The sequence below is a fragment of the Rhinolophus ferrumequinum genome, chromosome 18, assembly GCF_004115265.2.
Source record: "Rhinolophus ferrumequinum isolate MPI-CBG mRhiFer1 chromosome 18, mRhiFer1_v1.p, whole genome shotgun sequence".
Classification (NCBI taxonomy): domain Eukaryota; kingdom Metazoa; phylum Chordata; class Mammalia; order Chiroptera; family Rhinolophidae; genus Rhinolophus; species Rhinolophus ferrumequinum.
The window spans coordinates 40300239-40320646 of NC_046301.1; the positions used below are offsets into that span (position 1 = coordinate 40300239).

Consider the following 20408-nt stretch of genomic DNA (forward strand, 5'->3'; position numbering starts at 1 on the left):
CCATCTTGTGGTTACCGATTGTGCTTTCTAATCCCCTCACCTTCTCCCTCATCCCCACTCCCCTCCCATCTAGCAACCCTCAATTTTTCCTCTACATCTCTGAGACTGTTTCTGATTAGTTTGTTCATTTATTCTATTTTTTAGATTCCATATATAAGTGAGATCATATGGTATTTGTCTTTCTCTGTCTGACTTATTTCACTTAGCATAATGTTCTCTAGGTCCATCCATGTCATTGCAAATGGTAACATTTCATTCTTCTTTAGGGCTGAGTAATACTCCATTGTATAAATGTACCAGAGTTTATTAATCCAGTCATCTATTGATGGGCATTTCAGATGTTTCCATGTCCTGACTATAGTGAATAGCGCTGCAATAAACATAGGGGTGCATACATTTTTTTGAATTCGTGTTTTGGATTTCTCTGGATGGATACCTAAGAGTGGAATTGCTGGGTCACACAATGGCAAATTTTATGTTATATATATTTTATAATAAAAAATGTAAAATATGAAATAATCTGGGCTATGCTATCCCCCTTAGAGAGGCTCCAGGTCTCCCCAGCCCCAAATAACTCACTGTCTGGACAGATTCCTTAAGGAAAAAAATAAAACAAAATAAAACCAAATATTAGAAAATTTTAAATTCCTTTAAATTCTGTTTAAATTTGCCCCACAGAGAAAACACCAAGCTCAGAGTTTTATAAGTCAGTTCTGCTATTCCAAGACAGAATTCCAATCTGACTCAAAATCTTCTAGGGATTAGACACACTTATGAAGATTCTATTACTTAAACTATACTTCAATGTATTTGATCACCTATGCGTATATTTGCATATTAGTAATATTAGTATAGGTAATAATATTTTATGCGACCTATACGGCAAGATTTAGGTATTTGGAAGGTTAATTTAGCCTTTATGCAAAACACCAGAACTGTGCATGATCCAAAGCATCATGTTTGTTTTGCACTTTGAGGATTCTATTACAGTACCATGGGAGACGGACATGTCACTTTTAACACAATTTCACAAAACAGTTTAAGTTATCAAAGGGATTACCTTGATTAAGAGTATAAAGGGGATGGAATGTTCTTTGAGACTGGTATAACATTGATATCAAACACAACACAGCCATTCTAAGAAACCAACGTGATAGGTAAATCTCATTAATAAACATGGATACAAATATTCTAAAGAAAATATGTCCAAACCAAATACGTCAAAAAATGAGAAAGATAATACATCAGTACCAAGTTGGGTTTATCCCAGGAATGCAAGAGAAGCATACAAGAAAATCAATTAATATAATTTGTTTCATTAATAGATTAAAAAAGAGATCATCTCAATGATACAGCAAAATAATTTGATAAAAACGTATCATGTTTTCAAAATGACTTTAGCCAACTTTATAAAGAAAGATAACTCAATTAAAAAATGGGCAAAAGATCAGAATATTTTCCTAAAGAAAATACAAATGGCCATGAAGCACATGAAAAGATGCTTATCATTACCCTCCAGGGAAACGCAAATCAAAACCACAGCAAGATAGTACTTCCTACCCATTTTGATGGTTCTAATCAAAAAGAAAATAACAAGTGTTGGTGAGGATGTGGAGAAATCAGAATATTTTCCTGGTGGGAATGTATATTGGTGCAGCTAACTTAGAACAGTCTGGCGGTTCATCAAAAGGAGTTATCCTGTATCTTTAAATATTGAGTTATCCTATGAACCAGTCATTCCACGTGTAGGTATGTACCCAAGAGAAATGAAAACATAAATCCACACAAAAAATTGTACAGAATGGTCATAGCAGCATTATTTATAACAGCTCCAAAAGGGAAATAGCCCAAGTACCCATCCAGTAGTGAGGGGATAAATAAAATGTAATGTATGCATACAATGGAATATTATTTGGTGATAAAAAGTAATTACGAGGTCAGACAATTAAGTTCGCAAACTCATCCTAGAAAAAGTGCTACATACCTCATTGCTGAATATCACAACGGTCACCTTTGATGTACGCCCCTTGGGAAGCTGTGCACCAATGCCAGTGTCTAGTCCACCCTTCAAAGCAATTTTGGAACTCGTTTTCTGGAATGGCCATCAGAGCTGTCATCCGTATTATCTTTGATGCCCTGATGTCATCAAAATATCTTCCTTTCAATATTTCCTTTATCTTTGGGTAATGAAAGAAGTCATTGGGGGCCAGATCAGGTAAGTAGGGAGGGTGTACTAGCACAGTTATTTGTTTACTGGCTAAAAACTCCCTCACAGACAGTGCCGGGTGAGCTGGTGCATTGTCCTGATGCAAGTGCCATGAATTGTTGGTGAAAAGTTCAGGTCATCTAACTTTTTCACACAGCCTTTTCAGCACTTCCAAGTAGTAAACTTACTGTTAGTCTAGTTGGTACAAATTCATAATGAATAATCCCTCTGATATCAAAAAAGGTTAGCAACATTGTTGCAACAAGTTTGCGAAATTAATTGTCAGACCTTCCTATTTTTAGTCAGATCTGTCCATTTAGTTAAATATGTGCATGAAAATTGCCTGTAGCTTTTAACCATTTATTTGACTGGGGTCCCTGGCAAAGGAGAAATGGTCTTAAAATATTTAGACAGCTGAGGTACCATTTTGCAGATACTTTTTTTCTAGAGCAAAGGGCCCAAGACAATTTACAACAGCTCGAGCAACCTATAGGTCAGACACCAGCCAGCTTCACTTTAGAACATTCTGATCACAGACCAGGCCAAAGGCTAAAAAGCCAGTTCTAGGAAAATAACTGACCCTGGGAGAGTCTAGTTGTAGGCTGAGCTTAGTGCTATGTGGCACTCCTCTCAATGAGATGGCACAGTCTAACATGGGGCTAAACTGACTAATTTTAGTAGAAATAACCTCTGTCCCCAAAGGGATCTTTAGGTGAAAGTCAGCTTTGTCTCAAAGCTGTTTCTGAAGAAATCAAACTGATGTGCCAAATTGAATACTCAGACAACAGACAAAGAAGTGTGAACCCTGAGAAAAAAGATACTTACCAAGAAAGGCTCCTGGTGGCTAACTGGGCTCAAATGTAAAAACAGAGTCTAGCAGCCATTTCTAAATAGGGGCCTCTCAAGCTGTGCTTTAGGGAGAAACCTGTACCAAGCTGCCTACCTCCTGCACTGAACTGCCCGCCTGCGCTATGTTCCTGCCAACCAGTAGGACTGAGACTTTCCCTGTCCAATCAGAGCTGCATAGCTAGATCCTCATTAGCATCTTCACCAACCAATCAGAGAGTCTCCATTCTGACCAATCAGGACAGTGCTTTTTGGACCAATGAAACTGCAAGCTTTTAGAGCCCCCATTTGCATGAAAGCAGACTAGTCAGGGACAAGACAGAGAATTTTCTCTATATAAGTTAGCTCCTCTTTGGCTCTGGGAGCATATTTTTCCTTTCCACTGAAGACTATAGCTCCCCGGCTGCAGTAGAAACACCAAAGACGTCTTGTCAGACCAGAGCACAATGGAACAGACCGAACCAGACTGGACTGGAGCAGAGGAGAGCTGTCTACTCAGAGAGGAGCCTCACCCTAGGACCACCTCACCCCAGGGCTACCTCATAGCCATGCTGTTCATAGCCAAGTTACAGCTGTGCTGTTTCACAATTGAGCTGTTTGCACTGAGTGAAGTTTCCTTTCTCATCACACCCCAACTTGGGGATTCCTATTGGCGTTGAGTTGGTACCGATGACCATTAATTGACACAAGCAAGGCTTTTTTAACAACAACAAAAACCTCTAACCAATTCCTGAAAAAAGCCCAGAGAGCTTCAAAACACAAAAAGTGGAAGCTTGATTCCAGAAGACATACCTTTCGCTTCCGAATTGGAGAGCAAGTTGGGAGCCAAAGTGACTCTATGGGAGGTACCTGCACCTGCTTGCTCACCTGCCATGAAGCTGTCAGGGGCTGTTCTTCGCTGGAATTTTGGAGGAGCCCCCCAATGTTGACTGAAAAATAATATCAACTAGATATTTCATCACTAAAAAGGATGCATTTGGGGAAAAAGAAAACGTTGCATGCAGACATAACAAGCCATGTGCACATTCTGGTCTGAGTGCCAAGATGGAGGGTATTTATAGAAGGGAAAAGGAAGTTAAGGGAAGGGGAAGTTAGAACTACAGAACTTTGTTATAAACATAGAGTTCTTCCTTATGGTTGTTGTGATGACATAGAATGCAAGAACTTCTATAAGCCCTAGCTCTTCCCATAGACCCTCCTGACATTATGTTTCCTTAAAGTTCCAGTCAGTGTTTTTTTTTTTTTTTTTTTTAAGAAAAGCAGGTTTATTCAAAATGCTGGTGAGGATGGTGGACTCCTGTCCAAAATCCATCCCCCTATCCAGTGAGTCTTTAATACTTTGAAATGTTGCTGCATACTCAAATGCATCCTATTCTTTGCACCTCTGTTGCTGCACTTTCTCCACAGAGATGACTACAGTCACTGCATAGCTACACCTGACCTTTTCATGTAGCAACATTAATTCACTGTTTGTGATTCAGTTTTTCAAGGTAGTTTAGTTTCCTCTCTGTGGTTCCTCTTCCCTGGGGAGGGACGTGCAAACTGCAGCTAAAGCGAGAGGGAGCAAGCACTGCAGCATCTTAAACTGGCGGTTCTGACATTACACTGGGGGTGAAGCGATGACATAAGCCTGAGATGGCTTCTGCTAACTGTACGGCTGAGGCTACTGTCCTGAAGCAAGGGGGAGATTCTTTAGCTACTGGGTCAGGAAAGCAACTGTAATGCCCAATGAGTCTCTGATTTCCATTGTGTTTGTGAGTTCAACTACAAGAGCTTGATCATCCATTCCTGATACGAACAGAAAAACAAAACAGCTTATCACAATTTGGGAGAATTCTCTAACGCAGCCTTGAGTTGGTAAGTGACTAATTCTGCAGTGACCTCCCATGGCAGAGATTCAGGGGTGTCGTTAGTCGTGTCATAGAAGGAGATAATTACTTAAGTCGGCAAAGCAGTTTACAGTAAGTCTTAGGAATCCTCTAAGTTGTCTTTTGGTAAAAGGGGAGGAGGGAATTTTGAATGGCTGTAATTCTCTGGTGTGAGAACTTGTTTCCCAGGTTTATGTCATGGACTAGATAGTGAACCTGCAGGGTTTGATCAAATTGTAATTTATCCTCAAAAACTTGATGTCTTCATACAGCCAAAGTTTTCCTGAGATTAAGAGATTCCTCTTGAGAAGAGGTTACATCCGGTGAACATAAAAGCAAGTCATCTACATCTAGATTTAAGGCAGAAGAAGAGGGAGGTGAGTCTGGGAGACTATGGGAGAGAAGTATGAGGGGCCTTTACTGAAGACTTGTGGCGTCACAGTGCAGGTGTATTGTTTTGCCACGTGAGAGTGAAATGGTATTGGGAATCTGGATGTAAAGGAATACTAGAAAAGGCTGAACAGAGATCGACTACGGTGAAGTGTGTTAATTTTAGAGGTATGGAAGCCAGAAGAGTAACTGGGTTGGGGGGCCACAGGAAATGTGGGCACACAATACAGTTTACAGCCCTTAAGTTTTTTCCGAAACAATACCCACTCCCCAATTATTTTTATTATACCCATTATTTTTTAAAGGAGGATAGGAGTGTTGCAGAAGCTGGTACAAGGAATGAGTAAACTCTTTGCTATGAAATCCGCAACAGTAGGTCATAGTGCCTGCAGTGCTTTGAGTTTTGATACTGACACAGTTTGTCTCTAGTGTCTTCAAAAATTGATGTTTGATGGTCATTTACTAACAGAGTTATTTCACCTTGTTGATCCAAGGGTCGTTTGTAATGTAAGCAATAAATCTGTTTATATATCCTTGGTGTGTGTGTGTGGCATCATCAGACTTGACATCCAAGCAAAATTTGGGGTGGGGGGGTTCATTCAGTGCCTGCAGGGTGTTTTTACTGCTTTAACTACTGTCCACTACTGTTTTTTCTTTGACAGGGTAGCACTTGGACAGGGTTGCATGAGAGGAGAAGTCGCTCATAGCATGATACCATCCAGAAGCTTATGGCACAGGGGCCACCAATCAGAAAAGGAGGAGGGCAAGAGAACCCCTACGGGAGAGGAAAATCTGGGAGGGGGCATACTAGTCAAGATGATGTTGCTCAGCAACCCAGAAAGGGGAATCCTCTGATCAGAGGGCTCTGAAGGGCCACAGCCTGGGGGTCTTACCACCACAAGGCTCTATTTAATCAATTTTTCAACAGATGCTGAGCGAGATTTCACAGGGTATACAAAGCAGGCAGGCTCTAAATGGCTATTTTTTGAGGTTATTTAAAAAATAACTGGATGTGTAAAAATTTAAGTTTGGTGCCAGCAGGCTTTTGAACTAATGGTCTCAATCTGCAGTGAACAAATAAACAACCTAGCGGCCAATACTCAAGCTCATCTGTGGCTTATTAACATTGCAGACCTTTATCTCACACTTCAGAGCAAAATACGTTCCTGGGGGAGTAAAGATTGAAAAGTTTTAATAGTAATAAAATTAGGAAGAAAATTAGGAAAATATTTTTGTACTCTACAGTTTGGAAAGAAAGAATTTTTAAAGCAAGATAAGAAATCTAGAAACCATGTTTTTAAAAACAGTATACACTCAATGGGCTATATAAAATTAAAGATTTGATATAACGTTAAAGGAGCAAAGTACATTATCGACTCAATAGATGCGGAAACATTTGACAACACCGATCAAAAATTGGTAAAGTGTCTAGAAACCAGATTTAGAAAGGACTTCTTTAACTTAATAAAGGCCACAATCTATAGCGAATAACTTGATAAGCATTACTGACCATTAGACTTGATAAGTCTAGAACGCTTGATTTCTTCCTGACTTTATAACATAGTTTGAGAAGCCCTGCACAAACAAGTAAGAAAAGGAAAGAAATGTTAATATTAGAACAAGAAAAAAAATATGTACAGAAAATGTTATTTATGTTTTAAGTCCAAAATAACGAACAGACAACTATTAGAGGTCAGTAAGATTTCTAGGTAAATGGACCTACATAAATAATTATCAATAGTCTTCGTCTGCTTGAGCAGTTATCAATAAAACAATGAAAGGAAAAGCTAAAGGCCTAATGAAAGGACTGAATGAATGGAAGGAAGATCTCATGGATTAGTATAGGCTTGCGTTCTGTGTCCTGAGTACAGCAACGTGCAGAAGGGTAGGTAGACACGGACTCGAGCATCCTGTTCTCTGGTCCTTGAGAGGCTGGATAGGAGGCCCTAGCCCTAATCCCGCCTCTAGCCCTACTCTACTTCAGCCCCGCCCCTAGCCCTCACCAACTGCAGCTCCCTAGGAATTTTTAATGGTCTCCGCCCTAAGACCTAGCCCTACGTTAAGCCCCGTCTCTCTGAATATGCAACTAAGTCCCGCCCCACAGGATCAGTCAACCAAGCCCGCCACTGACCTGGTCCCGCCCAGCTCCGTCCACGCCCTACTGCTGCGCTGATCCGGCCCCAGGATCCAACCGCGTCGCTCCCGGGAGGAAACGCTAGTTCTCCACTCGGTCTGGAAGCGGACACCGCCCCGCCCCCCGCCTCCCGCGCACCTTATTTCCCAGCTCCTGAGGCCCGATCCTACGCGGTGCGCGGCGCAGAGACCGGAAGCAGAAGTACTCTTTTGTGCGTGCGCGAGCCCTCGGCCTGGTCTCCTCGCGCCCTCCCTCGCTTCTGAGGTCAGTGTTCGCCTCCGTCTGCGTCCTACCCGGCTTGGGTCGGGCCCGCGTCCCCTCCGTACTCCGCAGGCTAAGAGCTCGGCCTTGGGGTCGGCGGTCAAAGGGCCGCCGCCTCAGGGACCCCGTCCCCGACGCCCCCATCGCCGCGGCGCTTCTTCAGAGCCCCGGCCCGCTCCTCCCGTGGCTGCGGCTCGTCCCAAACTCACTGAATTGGGAGCGCTGGGCGGGGGGTTCCAGCAGTCGGAGTGAAAGCAGACTAGAGTTGGAGAACCACCCTCGTATTTGATCGGCATCCAAAAAGCATCCTTTGCTCCCTTTTCAAAAAGGAAAAGCATCCCTGCCATTCAGGTCACGGGGACGAGAGCCTCACCTCGTCTCTACGCTGATCTGTGGATTTCGGCGTGTTAGGTGAGCACGGGGTGACGTTCGCCTCAACTACGTCCCCATCTCTCCCCTTCTGGTGCAAGAGATGTTATTTAACCTGAATTTTGCTGTGCCTGTGGGGCAAAATCCGTTTGCTACATTATGTTCGGGTGCATAAAAGTGAACTGCTTATTTAATATCTTTGTAACTCTCCTCGCCGAATGCAGCTATAAATTTAACATTTTTTTCTGTAGATTTTTTGAATATCACACTTAACGTGATTATATGCTAGTTTCAGCGTTTTCTTTTTTATTCCTTGTACCTTGCATTTTTTTTTATTTCTTTAGTGCACTAGCCAGGACCTCCACTTTAGTGTAGAATTGCATAGAATTTGCATCCTTGCCTTGTTCCTGATCTCAGAGGGAATTCTACCATGGCACCATAAGTAGGATGTTTATTGTAGGTGTTTGTAAATTTTTTCCCTAGTAAAACCTCTTCCCCTCTAGTTGTAGTGTGTTGAATTATTATCACCAATGGACTTTACTATAGATCAATCACTGTTTTGTATCTAAGGGGATGAGTCATATCTTTTTCTATTAATGTGGTGAATTTATATTAATCGATGAATCCATTTTCAACCACCCTTCATTCCTAGGATGAAATGAAGTTGGTTTGTGATTATTATCTTTATTCATGTCTTGACTGTACTAATATTATTTTGCACAAATGTGTATGAATGAGATCTTTTTTATTTTTTTCCAATTGTACTTTTCTTATCTTAGAAATAGGAAAACAGTTTTTCCGCCCCAACAGTGGACTTTTGAATCCCATACTTAACCTGGTCAGCCGGGGGGGGGGGGGGGGGGGGGGAATTTTTAACTTTTGTTTTCTTTGTGGGTATGTTTCAAAACAACTGATTTTTTCTCTTTAATGACTGGATATAATAAAATGTTGTATTTACTTTAGATCATCGTGGGAAAGTTATAATTCATTCATGACCTGTACAGTTGTAATTGATTCATTCATGACCTGTACACTTTCATATCTGTTCCCTTTATTTTTTTGTTTTAGTCTCCCTACAGAAAATGCTAAGGGTTTGTTGACATCATTAGTGTTCAAAGGACACTGCTAGCTTTTCTGATTCTTTTTATTAGTTTTTAAAAGTATCATTAATTGTGCCTTGTTTTCACTTTTCTTTTTAACCCTTATGCTGTTCTTTTTCCAACCTTACAAGTGAGAGCTTAAACAACAGATACTGATTTTTTCTTTCCTGGGAACTGATGATATTTATAAGTATATAAGTATATACACTACACCAGTTGTGTGTTTCCAGTGTTATCTGAAACAGTTACTTGAATTTTCTGCTTCTGTCCTGCCACATGAGTAGTCCTGACTCTCTAAAGATAAATGTATGTGCATCTCCTTATCCTATATATCACATTTATATATATAAAAATGTGCTACATTTTTATATAGCGTACGTAGCATATACCACCATCTGATAATATTTTTTAATTGTCCTCCCTCAAAAGATTATAAAGTTCGTGTGCTTCAGGATTTTTCTGTTTCCTTCAGTTCTGTGTCCCCTGTGACTGCATGTAGTAGGATCAGGAGAAATATCTAATAAATATGAAATGAAGGAGCGGGAGGTAGGGACCTTAAGGGAAGCATTGTGCTCACCACATAGGGCATAGTCAAGAGAAGGAGCTCAAAGATAAAACATTTGAATAGAATACTTCATTTGTCTACTCTGCATAGTGTGCCCACAGGGTTCTAGGCCAGACCCTGCTAATGTTAGGGAATAAGGACCTCCCTCACACCTGAGTTGTAAGATATGTGTTCATAAATATACATACAAATATATATAAATGTCTTTAGGGTTTGAAGATAAATAGACCTGCATACACATCCCGACTCAGCAGCTTTCTCATTGGGTAACATTTAGTGTGTGGTTAATTGGCTGTGAGATTCCTCAACTGTAAACTAGTTATAATAATATCTGATTTGCAGAGTTTCTATGAAAAATAAATAATTTCTTTGCAAAAGTATGGACATCTTTTTGCAAACTCATTCTCACACCGTGGTTGCTCAAATGGGACGTTATAAATATAGTAAAGTTTTTATTGGCTTTAAAATACATACTGGGTCCACTGCAGTGGAAGAAGTGGTTGCGTTTCATTATTTGAAATTTGTGTGACAGCACTATAGATAACGCTATCAGAGATGACACACATTGCTAACTTCACTTTCAGTATTCTCGTTCTGCTGCTTCTGTCTGTACAGGCAAAATTTAGAACAAGAATCATAGTGCAGCAGTCTTCTCTGCCTCCTCTGTGTGGAATTCAGTCAGTTGATGCTCTTTCTCAAAAACCAGGTTCAGGGAACCTGCAGCCCATGAAGGGGGGGGCCTGGTAATCGGGTTGAGTAATAATGCCTTGTAGCCAAGGGCTGCAGAAGCAAGAAATATTGGGAATGGATCCCCCAGATGTCTGGGTTATAAGTCAGTGCTTTCTTGGATTTGAGATGGAGTGTATATTCTTAAGGTTGAAGGCATTGCCTATTTTTTTAATGCTTTTTCATGGGCAAATTGACAGCTAAACTTTTAGACTTCAGTTAACTTGCTTGGAAAATGGGACTCTTAACCTTTTTAAAAATGATCAACAAGAACCAGAGCACAGTTTTCTAGCTCTAGAGGAGGTAAGATTGCTTCATCTTCTTACGAGATCAGTGTGTGTTTGCTTGGGTGTCTTGAGGGTATGCATGTGTGGGTTTTGTGTGCGTGCATGTGTGTGTGTGTGTTGGGGGGAGTGGTCACTCAAAGGATGTACTGCAGCATCCAGGCTCATGAGTGTGGAAATTGTGGGGAGACCTGGCTTCTCATGTCTTCTCTCTCCTACCTCAGCTCTAACTTCTCAATACTCTGCCTTTCTTCATGAAGGGAACATGGATGGAGAAAATACGGCTGCTGAGTTACAGAAAAATACGACACAGGTAGGTAAGAGCTAGTAATTCTCCAAAAGAATATTTCCATCCCACCAGGTCGTTGATCGTGAATTGGGCCACACAGTAAGTATGTTCCAGGCTTTGAAGGCCAGAGTTTCTGTTGGAACTCAGCTCTGCCATTTTAGTGTGAAAGCAGCCACAAATAGTATATAAACCTGTTTTACTGTGTTTTAATAAAACGTTACTTACACAAACAGGTGGTGGGATTTAGCCCATGTGCCGTAATTTGCTGACCCCTGGCCTAGAGTATCAGGAAATACGGGCAGCTGTGGGCCTGCATTGAAAGGTGTGCTTCTGCAGGCTCCTGAGCCTCTCAGGTTTATGAAAAAAAGAAAAGCTCCCTGCCCATCAGAGTGTTTTTATTCATGAAAACCTCATCTGGATTTGACCTGGTATTTCATGTTGGGCTGATTGCTGTGGTGGGAGAGAGGAAGTGGGTGAAATTGTTTCTGTAACAAGGAATTGTTGGTATCACTGTGGAAATTATAGTAAGTCCTCATTTAACATTGTTGATAGGTTCTGTGACTTGAAGCAAAACGACAGATGATGAAACCAGTTTCACCATAGGTTAATTGATATAAACAGGAGTTAAGTTCCCAAGGCATCTCATCAGTGTTATAACAAAATGAAGTTCTTCAAGGACCTGCTGTATTTCATTTCTAGAGCATTTCTCTCGTTTTTGCTATATGCTCTGGACTGTTCTGAAGCATTATAAGACTGAAATGGTTCACCATCATACTGGAGAGATAAATTTAGTGTTTTAGAAGTGTTCAGTCTGTGAGACAGGATTTGATCAGTCAGGAAGGATGTCGGGAGAAAGAGGAAGAGACCTGATGGCTGAGGCCCAGGGTAGATGCTGGGAGACCATAACATCTTCAGAACTTCCTACGAATGGCTTCTCAGTTCCGCAGTGTTCTCAGCATCAGCCATCCTCCTGAACACATTAGGGAAGTTGGTATCTTTCTGAACAGAATATGCGGGATGTTTCAGGACTCAGTGGTCTTTGAAGATGTGGCTGTGAACTTCACCCTGGAGGAGTGGGCTCTGCTGGATGGTGCTCAGAAGAACCTCTACAGAGACGTGATGCTGGAGAACTTCCAGAACCTGGCCTCGTTAGGTAAGGAGGCAACATGCCTTCCTTTAGTTGTTTAGAAAACAAGTTTATCTGACTAATCAACCTTACTCTAGGATTTGGGCTGAGGAATTGGATTAACTTGGAAATAAGACTGACATATATCACTGACCCCAAGGAACTTATAGTCTAATAGCTTCACCATGAAAATAAACATCTGTGTATTGAACTGACTTTTTCTTGTGGTTGAAAGCCTCAAGGCTTTTGAAGTATTGAAAGTGTGGGCATAGACTTCAGGGGTCACGCGGGCACAGGGAGGTTTGTGGGTTCGGACCTTTTGAGAATTTGGCGTTGATGCCTTTTACCCAGAGGCCATCAGGAGTAGACTTATAGTTAAACAAGTTGGGTTTATTACTTAGTGCTGTGAGGGAGAACACGTGACATGGGGAGCTGGGGGGTGTCCCAGTAAGAGAGTGTTAGAAAGCACGTATTCTAGGATTTGAACTTTGCTAAGGAAGCAGGTTATATTACCTTCCTAGGCCTTCTGTAACAAAGTACCACAAACTGGGTGACTAAATAGAAACTTATCCTTTCACATTTCTGGAGCTGGAAGTCCAAAATCAAGGTGTCAGCCGGCCATGCTCCTTCTGAAGGCTTTATGGGAAAATATCCCTCCTGTCTCTCCCTGGTTTCTGGTGGTAGCCAGCAGTCCTTGGTGTCCTTGGCTTGCAGCTGCATTGCTCTGGTCTCTGCCTCTAAGGCTCTCCCTCTTCATAAGGACACCAGTCATTGGATGAGGGCCCACCCTAATCCAGTATAACTTCCTCTTAACTTGATTATGTCTGCAAAGACCCTATTTCAAAATAAGGCAGCATTCTGAGGTTCTGGGTGGAAATGAAATATTAAAAAAAAATATATATATATATATATATTCGTTTGTTTATTTAAGAGCAATTTTAGGTTCACAGCAAAATTGAAGGAGAAAGTACAGAGACTCCTCATATCCCCTCTGCCCCCCCCACACAGCCTTTCCCACTATCCCCCCAGTGTGGTGCATTTGTTCCAGTTGATGAACCTACACTGACATCATCACCCAGAGTCCATAGTTTACATTAGGCTTCACTCTCGGTGTTGTACATTCTGTGGTTTGGACAAATGTATAGTGATGTGTATCCACTATTATAATGTCATACAGAGCACTTTCACTGCCTTAGATATTCTCTTTGCCCGGCCACTTCGTCCCTTCCCTCCCTTCTAACCCTTGGCAACTATTGATCTTTTCACTGTCTCCACAATTTTCTCTTTCCCAGAATGTCATGTAGTTGGAATCATACAGTATGTAGCCTTTTCAGATTGGCTTCTTTCATTTAGTAACATGCATTCAAAGTTCTTTCATGTCTTTTCATGGCTTTTTAGCACTGAATAATATTCCATTGTCTGGATGGACGACCACCTATTTATCAATCCACCCACAGAAGGACATTTTTACTGCTTCCAAGTTTTGGCAATTATGAATAAAGCTGCTATAAATGTGTGTGCAAGTTTTGTGTGAAAATGTTTTTAGCTCCTTTGGTTAAATTCCAAAGAGCATGGTTGTCTGATCATATGGGAAAGGTATGTTGAGTTTTGTAAGAAACTGCCAGCCTGTCTTCCAACGTGGCCAGACCGTTTTGCATTCCCACCAACAGTGAGTGAGAGTTCCTGTTGCTCCACATCCTCACCAGCATTTGGTGTTGTCAGGGCTCCAGATTTTGGCTGTTCTCATAGGTGTGAAGTCGTGGCTCATTGTTTTAGTTTGCATTTTTCTGATGACATACGATGTGGAGCATCTTTTCATATGCTTATTTGCCATCTGTATATCTTTGGTGAGATGTCTGGTGTGGCCTTTGGCCCATATTTTAATTGGGTTGTTTGTTTTCTTATTTTGAGTTTTAAGAGTTCTTTGTATATTTTGGATGACAGTTCTAATAAAGATTAGATATGTCTTTTGCAAATATTTTCTCCCAGTCTGTGGCTTGTCTTCTCATTCTCTTGATATTGTCTTTTGCAGAGCAATAAACTTTAATTTTACTAAGGAAGTCCAGCTTATCAGTTCTTTCTTTTGTAGATCGTGTCTTTGGTGTTGAATCTAGTAAGTCATTGCCGAACCCTAGCTCTTCTAGATTTTTCTATTATCTTTTAAGAGTTTTATAGTTTTGCATTTGAAATATAGGTCTTTAATAAATTTTTGTGATGAGTGTACAGTCTGTGTCTATATTCATTTTTTGGATGTCAATGTCTAGTACCAGTCTTTGTTTGAAGGACTGTTTTTGTCAAAGATCAGTTGACTATTTATGTGGGCCTATTTCTGGACTCTATATCTGTTCCATGGATCTATATGGACATGAAATTTTGACCCAGTTGGAAATCCAACCCAGTTGGATTGAACCCGGTGGGATAAATTGGATGCTAACAAAAAGCAGAGGAAATACTATTATTGGGTATTTTGTGGGTGGCACAGTGACTTTTTTTTGCCTGTCTCTAGACTAAATTATGAAGTGGCCTTGTTTTGTTTCATTTTATCATGGTCTCAGAGTAACTATGTTTAAGATACGGTATTCTGTGAGATTATTTATGTTCAACAGGAGAACAAAATGTCCTGACTGTGTGTATCAGACCAGCTTCTAATAATACTGAGGATTAGATATGAATGTCAGATCAGTTCTAGACATCAGAGACTATGTTGCAGTTGCCTCCACACCATTAGAAAGTTTTTTGACAATTTGTTGCAATTAAATTCACATTTGCGCCTCTTTAGAGTTTCAGAAGACCAAAGTTTTGGCCTTTTCTCATGGAAATGTATGGTTTTCATTGTTTTCTTTCATGTGATATGCCTTTCTGCATTAACAGGGTATCCACTACACACACCCTGTCTAATCTTCCAGTGGAAACAAGAGGAGAACCTGGAGATAGCAAAGAGAAGACCAATCCAGGGGGAGCAGCAGGAAGGCAAGAATTCTTGGGAGAAACTGCCCTGGGTGGGGGATATTACAGTTGGAAAAATCAAATAAAAACAAAACAAAACTTTGTTTTGTCCGAAAGGCTGATTCCCCACAAATACCATTGATTACTATTTTGATTTTTTATCAGTCCTCTCACACTTTTCTTGTTTTGAGGAAAGACCTTCCATATTTCCCCTTTGTATATTAGTATTTGGTCATGTACATTTTATCCAGTTCCTTTTTGTTTTGTTCTCTTAATAATACCCTATTCATATTACCCATCAGTCTCAGTGTTCATGGAGTTATTTCTTAGTTGCTTACCATTTTGATCATTGTGCTTATTACCAAATTAAGTCCTGAAATAGCCTCACTACCAAAAGTCCTTTTCTGACTGATACCTTTACCTTTTGTTTTAGGTTTTGAGACTCAGCTTAAAAGTAATGAGTCAGTCACTTTGCAAGATGTTTGTGGAGAAAAAATATCCAATGAACAGAAAATAGTGAAGTTCAAAAGGAATGATTCCTGGTCCATTTTACACAAAAACTGGGAATACCATGGTATTGATTATAAGAACAAAAACCACGAGAGACATTTGAGGTGAGTGCTATTCATATAAAAGAAAGTAGTGCCTCAGTAGAGAATCTTAAAATTTAAAAAATGTATATAAAACTTGGTCAAAATTATGATTTCATAAAGAATTTTCACAAGATTTCTTTTTCCATAACTGAGACTGAGATCTTCAATGTTTGACACATAATTTGGTTGTAATTATCAGAAATCAAAAGTCAAAAACTCAGTGATAATATTAGCTGATGTGGAGACCTATGTGAGAACTTTCAGCTTATAACTTGACAGGATTAAAAAAAACATACATAGTCACTGAAAATGGTAAAAATTTATTACTAATAATGTGCTTTTTATTTTTAAAAGACGTCATCTGGTGGAGAACTTCTGTGACTATAATGAGGAAAATCAGTATGGACAAACCTTTGGCCAAATTTCGAATCTTAACACACTCAAGAGAACTACTGAAGTAAAATCCTATGAATGCCATGAGTGTAAAAAGGTCTTCATGGATCATTTATCCCTTAAGGATCACATCGGCTCTCACACTGGAAGCAAACCCTATCAGTGTAAGCAATGTGGGAAGGCTTTCCATTTTTTCGCTTGTTTTAAGAAGCACATGAAAACGCCCACTGACGAGAAACCCTACGAATGTAAGGAATGTACCAAAGCCTTTGGTTGTTCTTCATTCTTTAGGGCACATATGAAGCTTCATACCGGAAAGACAAACCATGAATGTAAGGAATGTGGAAAAACCTTTAGCTGTTCTTCATCCCTCACGGAACACAAAAGAATTCATAGTGGAGATAAGCCATACGAATGTAAGGAATGTAGGAAGGCCTTCAGTTGTTCGTCCTCGCTCTCCAAACACAAAAGAATTCATAGTGGAGATAAGCCATACGAATGTAAGGAATGTGGGAAGGCCTTTAGTTCTTCCTCTCACCTTATAATACATATAAGAATTCATACTGGAGAGAAGCCTTACGAATGTAAAGAGTGTGGAAAGGCCTTCAGTGAGTCCTCAAAACTCACAGTACATGTCAGAACACATACAGGAGAGAAACCCTATAAATGTAAGGAATGTGGGAAGGCTTACAATTGTCCCTCCTCTTTGAGTATCCATATGAGAAAACACACTGGAGAGAAACCCTATGAATGTCTGGAATGTGGAAAAGCCTTCTATCTTCTCACTTCCCTTAATACACATGTGAAAAATCAAAGTCGGGAGAAACCCTATGAATGTAAGGAATGTGGGAAAGCCTTTAGTTGTCCCTCGTCCTTTAGAGCACATGTGAGAGATCACACTGGAAAGATCCAGTACGAATGTAAGGAATGTGGGAAGGCCTTTAGCCGTTCCTCATCCCTCACTGAACACTTGAGAACTCACAGTGGAGAGAAGCCCTATGAATGCAAGGAATGTGGGAAAGCCTTTATTAGTTCTTCCCACCTGACAGTACATGTAAGAACTCACACTGGAGAAAAACCTTATGAATGTAAGAAATGTGGAAAAGCCTTTATTTATCCTTCAGCTCTGAGGATCCACATGAGAACGCACACTGGGGAGAAACCTTATGAATGTAAGGAATGTGGGAAAGCCTTTCGTCATTCTTCGTACCTCACTGTACATGCCAGAATGCACACTGGAGAGAAACCATTTGAGTGTCTGGAATGTGGGAAAGCCTTCAGTTGCCCTTCATCCTTTCGGAGACATGTAAGAAGCCACACTGGAGAGAAACCATATGAATGTAAGGAATGTGGGAAAGCCTTTGTTTGTCCTGCCTACTTTCGAAGACATGTGAAAACTCACACGAGAGAAAACATATAATTGTAAGGAATATGGGAATATCTGCAAGGCTTTTCAAATCTTAGGCAATGTGTGAGATCTCACACTGCGGAGACATCCTATGATATAAGAAAGCATGAAATTGTCACTCATCTTCTTGAAGACTTTCTAGAACTCACAACTGAGAGAAACCCTGTGTATGTAAACGAGGTGGTAATTCCTTCATGTCTATCACTTATAAGTCAAAATTCATAAGAAATCCATACTAGAAGCAAAGATCAGTGCCTCACTGTTAAAGTGGACTGTTGGCTCATTGATTTCCAGTTTTTATTTTCTGATATGAATATTTAAGGTGGTAAATTTCCCTCAAATACTTTTCAACTCTAACATGTTTTATTCTGAGGTGCTTTTATTTTGGTTCAGATGTAAATGGTATTTCCATTACTAAGTCTTGGACCCATGGGGAACTTGAAGTGTATTTTTTCATATGCAGGCAGGAGTGGGGTTTTTTTTTTGTTTGTTTGTTTTAATAGTTTCTGATTAACTTTCATTGCTCTCTAAATACAGTCATTATTGTATGGGCACTTTGGCATTTGTAATTTCTTTTGTAATTGATAATTTCATTTTGATTTAGTCCAACAGATACTGGAAATTGCCCACCTAATATTTTTTTCACTTTTTTACTAAGAGAAATCACAGTTTTTGAGGTTATCCATTTTTACTATTCAAACCATTTCTTGTCTAATAAGTAATTCTGCAGAAATTACTAAGTGCAAAGGTCTTGAAAGTAGTGTCTCATCTAATATGTTGTTGTTGTACTTTGTTCTTTGTCCTTGCTCATGACTGGGAATTGGACCCAATGTTTCAAGATGAAAAAGAGATCTTGTGACAAGAAAGCCAGAAATCAAGTTGGTTGGGCTGGTTGTGTGTGTTAATTTGAGCATGGCTGGGACTCCATTTCCCAGAATCACTTCTTCATGCAGTTCTAGGTTGGAGTCTAAAATAAAGAGTTTCCATGAGACTTGGAAGGCAGAGGATAGAGCCCATTATTTTTAGTTTAGTGGGGCCATAAGACAGGGAGACAGATGCATAGGTACCTGATGGACTCTATAGTTTCCAGCTCATTTTCCTCATATTGGCCCCACCAATCAATACTGGCTCAAAATGGAACATTAAGTGCTTGACTTAAGTTACCTCAGAAGCAGCAGCTCCGTAGACATCTCTGTAAGTTCCTCCATAATGGCCACACACAGCTTCTTAGATTTTCTGGCTAGTTCTAGTGGTATCATTTTGCTGATAATTACAGCCCCTCTGGCACATCAACCGATTATATAGAGTTGGCCCCAGTTTGGAACAGGATTGTTGTCATCTGCACAGTTCAGTTCCATTATTTTACTCTGCTCAAGTGGAAAGATACATCTGTGTAAGTCCACTGTGATCTCAAAACAGTGAAGATTAAGTATAATTGAGGTAAGCATTGGATAGGGTGCGATTCCATTTTAATGGAGAAAGATTTATATTTGACATCTTCAAACAGGGAAGATTTTACTGCTTTTTTATGTGAAAGGATGAAAGTTTGCGCGTCAGGTACATTTAGCCACACTTTTTCCTTCCATTATACTTTCCCCTTATCTCTAAACGTACAGTCCTGCGCCACATAAGGACATTTTGGTCAACAACCTGCAACAACAGACTGCAGGTATGATGGTCCCATGAGATGATAATGGAGCTGAACAATTCCTGTCACCTGGACAATTCCGATACTTGCACAATGATGAAATTACCTAGCGATGCTTTTCTCAGACTGTTCCAGTAGCTAAGACGTGCGTGGCTGTATACTTACACCACTTTCCCTTAGTCACTTTTTATTGTTTTATTAAGGCTACATAGACTAATATGCATGAAATGTGCTAATCTTAAGTGTACAGCTTGATGAAATTTCACATGTATACATGCTGATAAACAGAACATTTCTAGCACTACAGAAAGTTCTTCATCTGCCTTCTCAGTGATTCCTCCACAGAGGCAACCACAATTTTTACTTTTATTGCAATTTATTATGTTTGCTTGTTCTTAATCTTTATGTAAAGTTAAAATATAGTATGTACAGTTAGGTGTTTGGCTTCTTTTGTCAACATAATGTTTGTTTACCTTTTAATTGCTCTTTTGGTAGATTTACACTATGTAGAAATGAGATTAATGAATCAAAGGGTAGACTTTATGTTTAGTTTTGGTAGATAATTCCAGTTTTTCAAAAATGTTGATTCCACCTGTAATCCTAAACGCAAGGTGTGAAAATTCCAGTTGTTCTGCATACCTGGCCAGCACTTTCTAATGTTAGCCATTCAGCAGAGAATGTGGTAATATCTTGTTTTGGTGTTAATTTGCATTTACCTCATATGTAATGATGTTGAATACGTTTTAATGTACTTGTTGGCTAGTTGGATATCTTTTACGAGGGCACCTCATAAAAGCATGTCACCCATTTCTTTTTCTTTGAAGGGTTTTCTTGTCAAAGAAATACACCCTTTATTGTGTGTATGTGTATCTTTATAGTTACACACACAAACACATGTATACATACCATGTAATATATATTATATATATATTATAATATGTATATTATATATACGTATATTGCAGATAACTTTTTCCCAGTCTCTGGCTTGTCTGTTTGCTCTTCATATTTGTTAGCTATAAAGGGAATTTATTGGTTTGGTTACTGGAAAGTCCTTCGGTAGAACTAACTTCAGGTGTGTCTGGATACTGGGGCTAAAAAGACATTATCTGAATGGATTGTGTTTCAGTGTCTTGGCTATGCATCTATCTTCCTGCATTAGCTATTCTTCCTGGCAGGCTCTCTTCACAATGGGCCCCAGAACATTCAAGCTGCTTTCTTTCCAGCTTGAATTCCCAGCGAATAGAGAGTGATGG

At 40.0% G+C, this 20408-nt stretch overlaps 1 protein-coding gene across 1 annotated transcript in view; it reads left to right on the plus strand.

Annotated features, from left to right (window-relative positions):
- Positions 1-19148, plus strand: part of LOC117038451 (zinc finger protein 699-like) — a 32984-nt gene extending 13836 nt beyond the window's left edge. Inside the window, 6 exon segments of the mRNA XM_033135427.1 lie at positions 11010-11062; positions 12065-12191; positions 15036-15134; positions 15544-15724; positions 16058-17500; positions 17502-19148. Of these exon segments, the coding sequence (XP_032991318.1) occupies positions 11010-11062; positions 12065-12191; positions 15036-15134; positions 15544-15724; positions 16058-17500; positions 17502-17571 (1973 nt within the window). The 3' untranslated portion in view covers positions 17572-19148.
- Positions 19149-20408: the final 1260 nt, after the last annotated feature.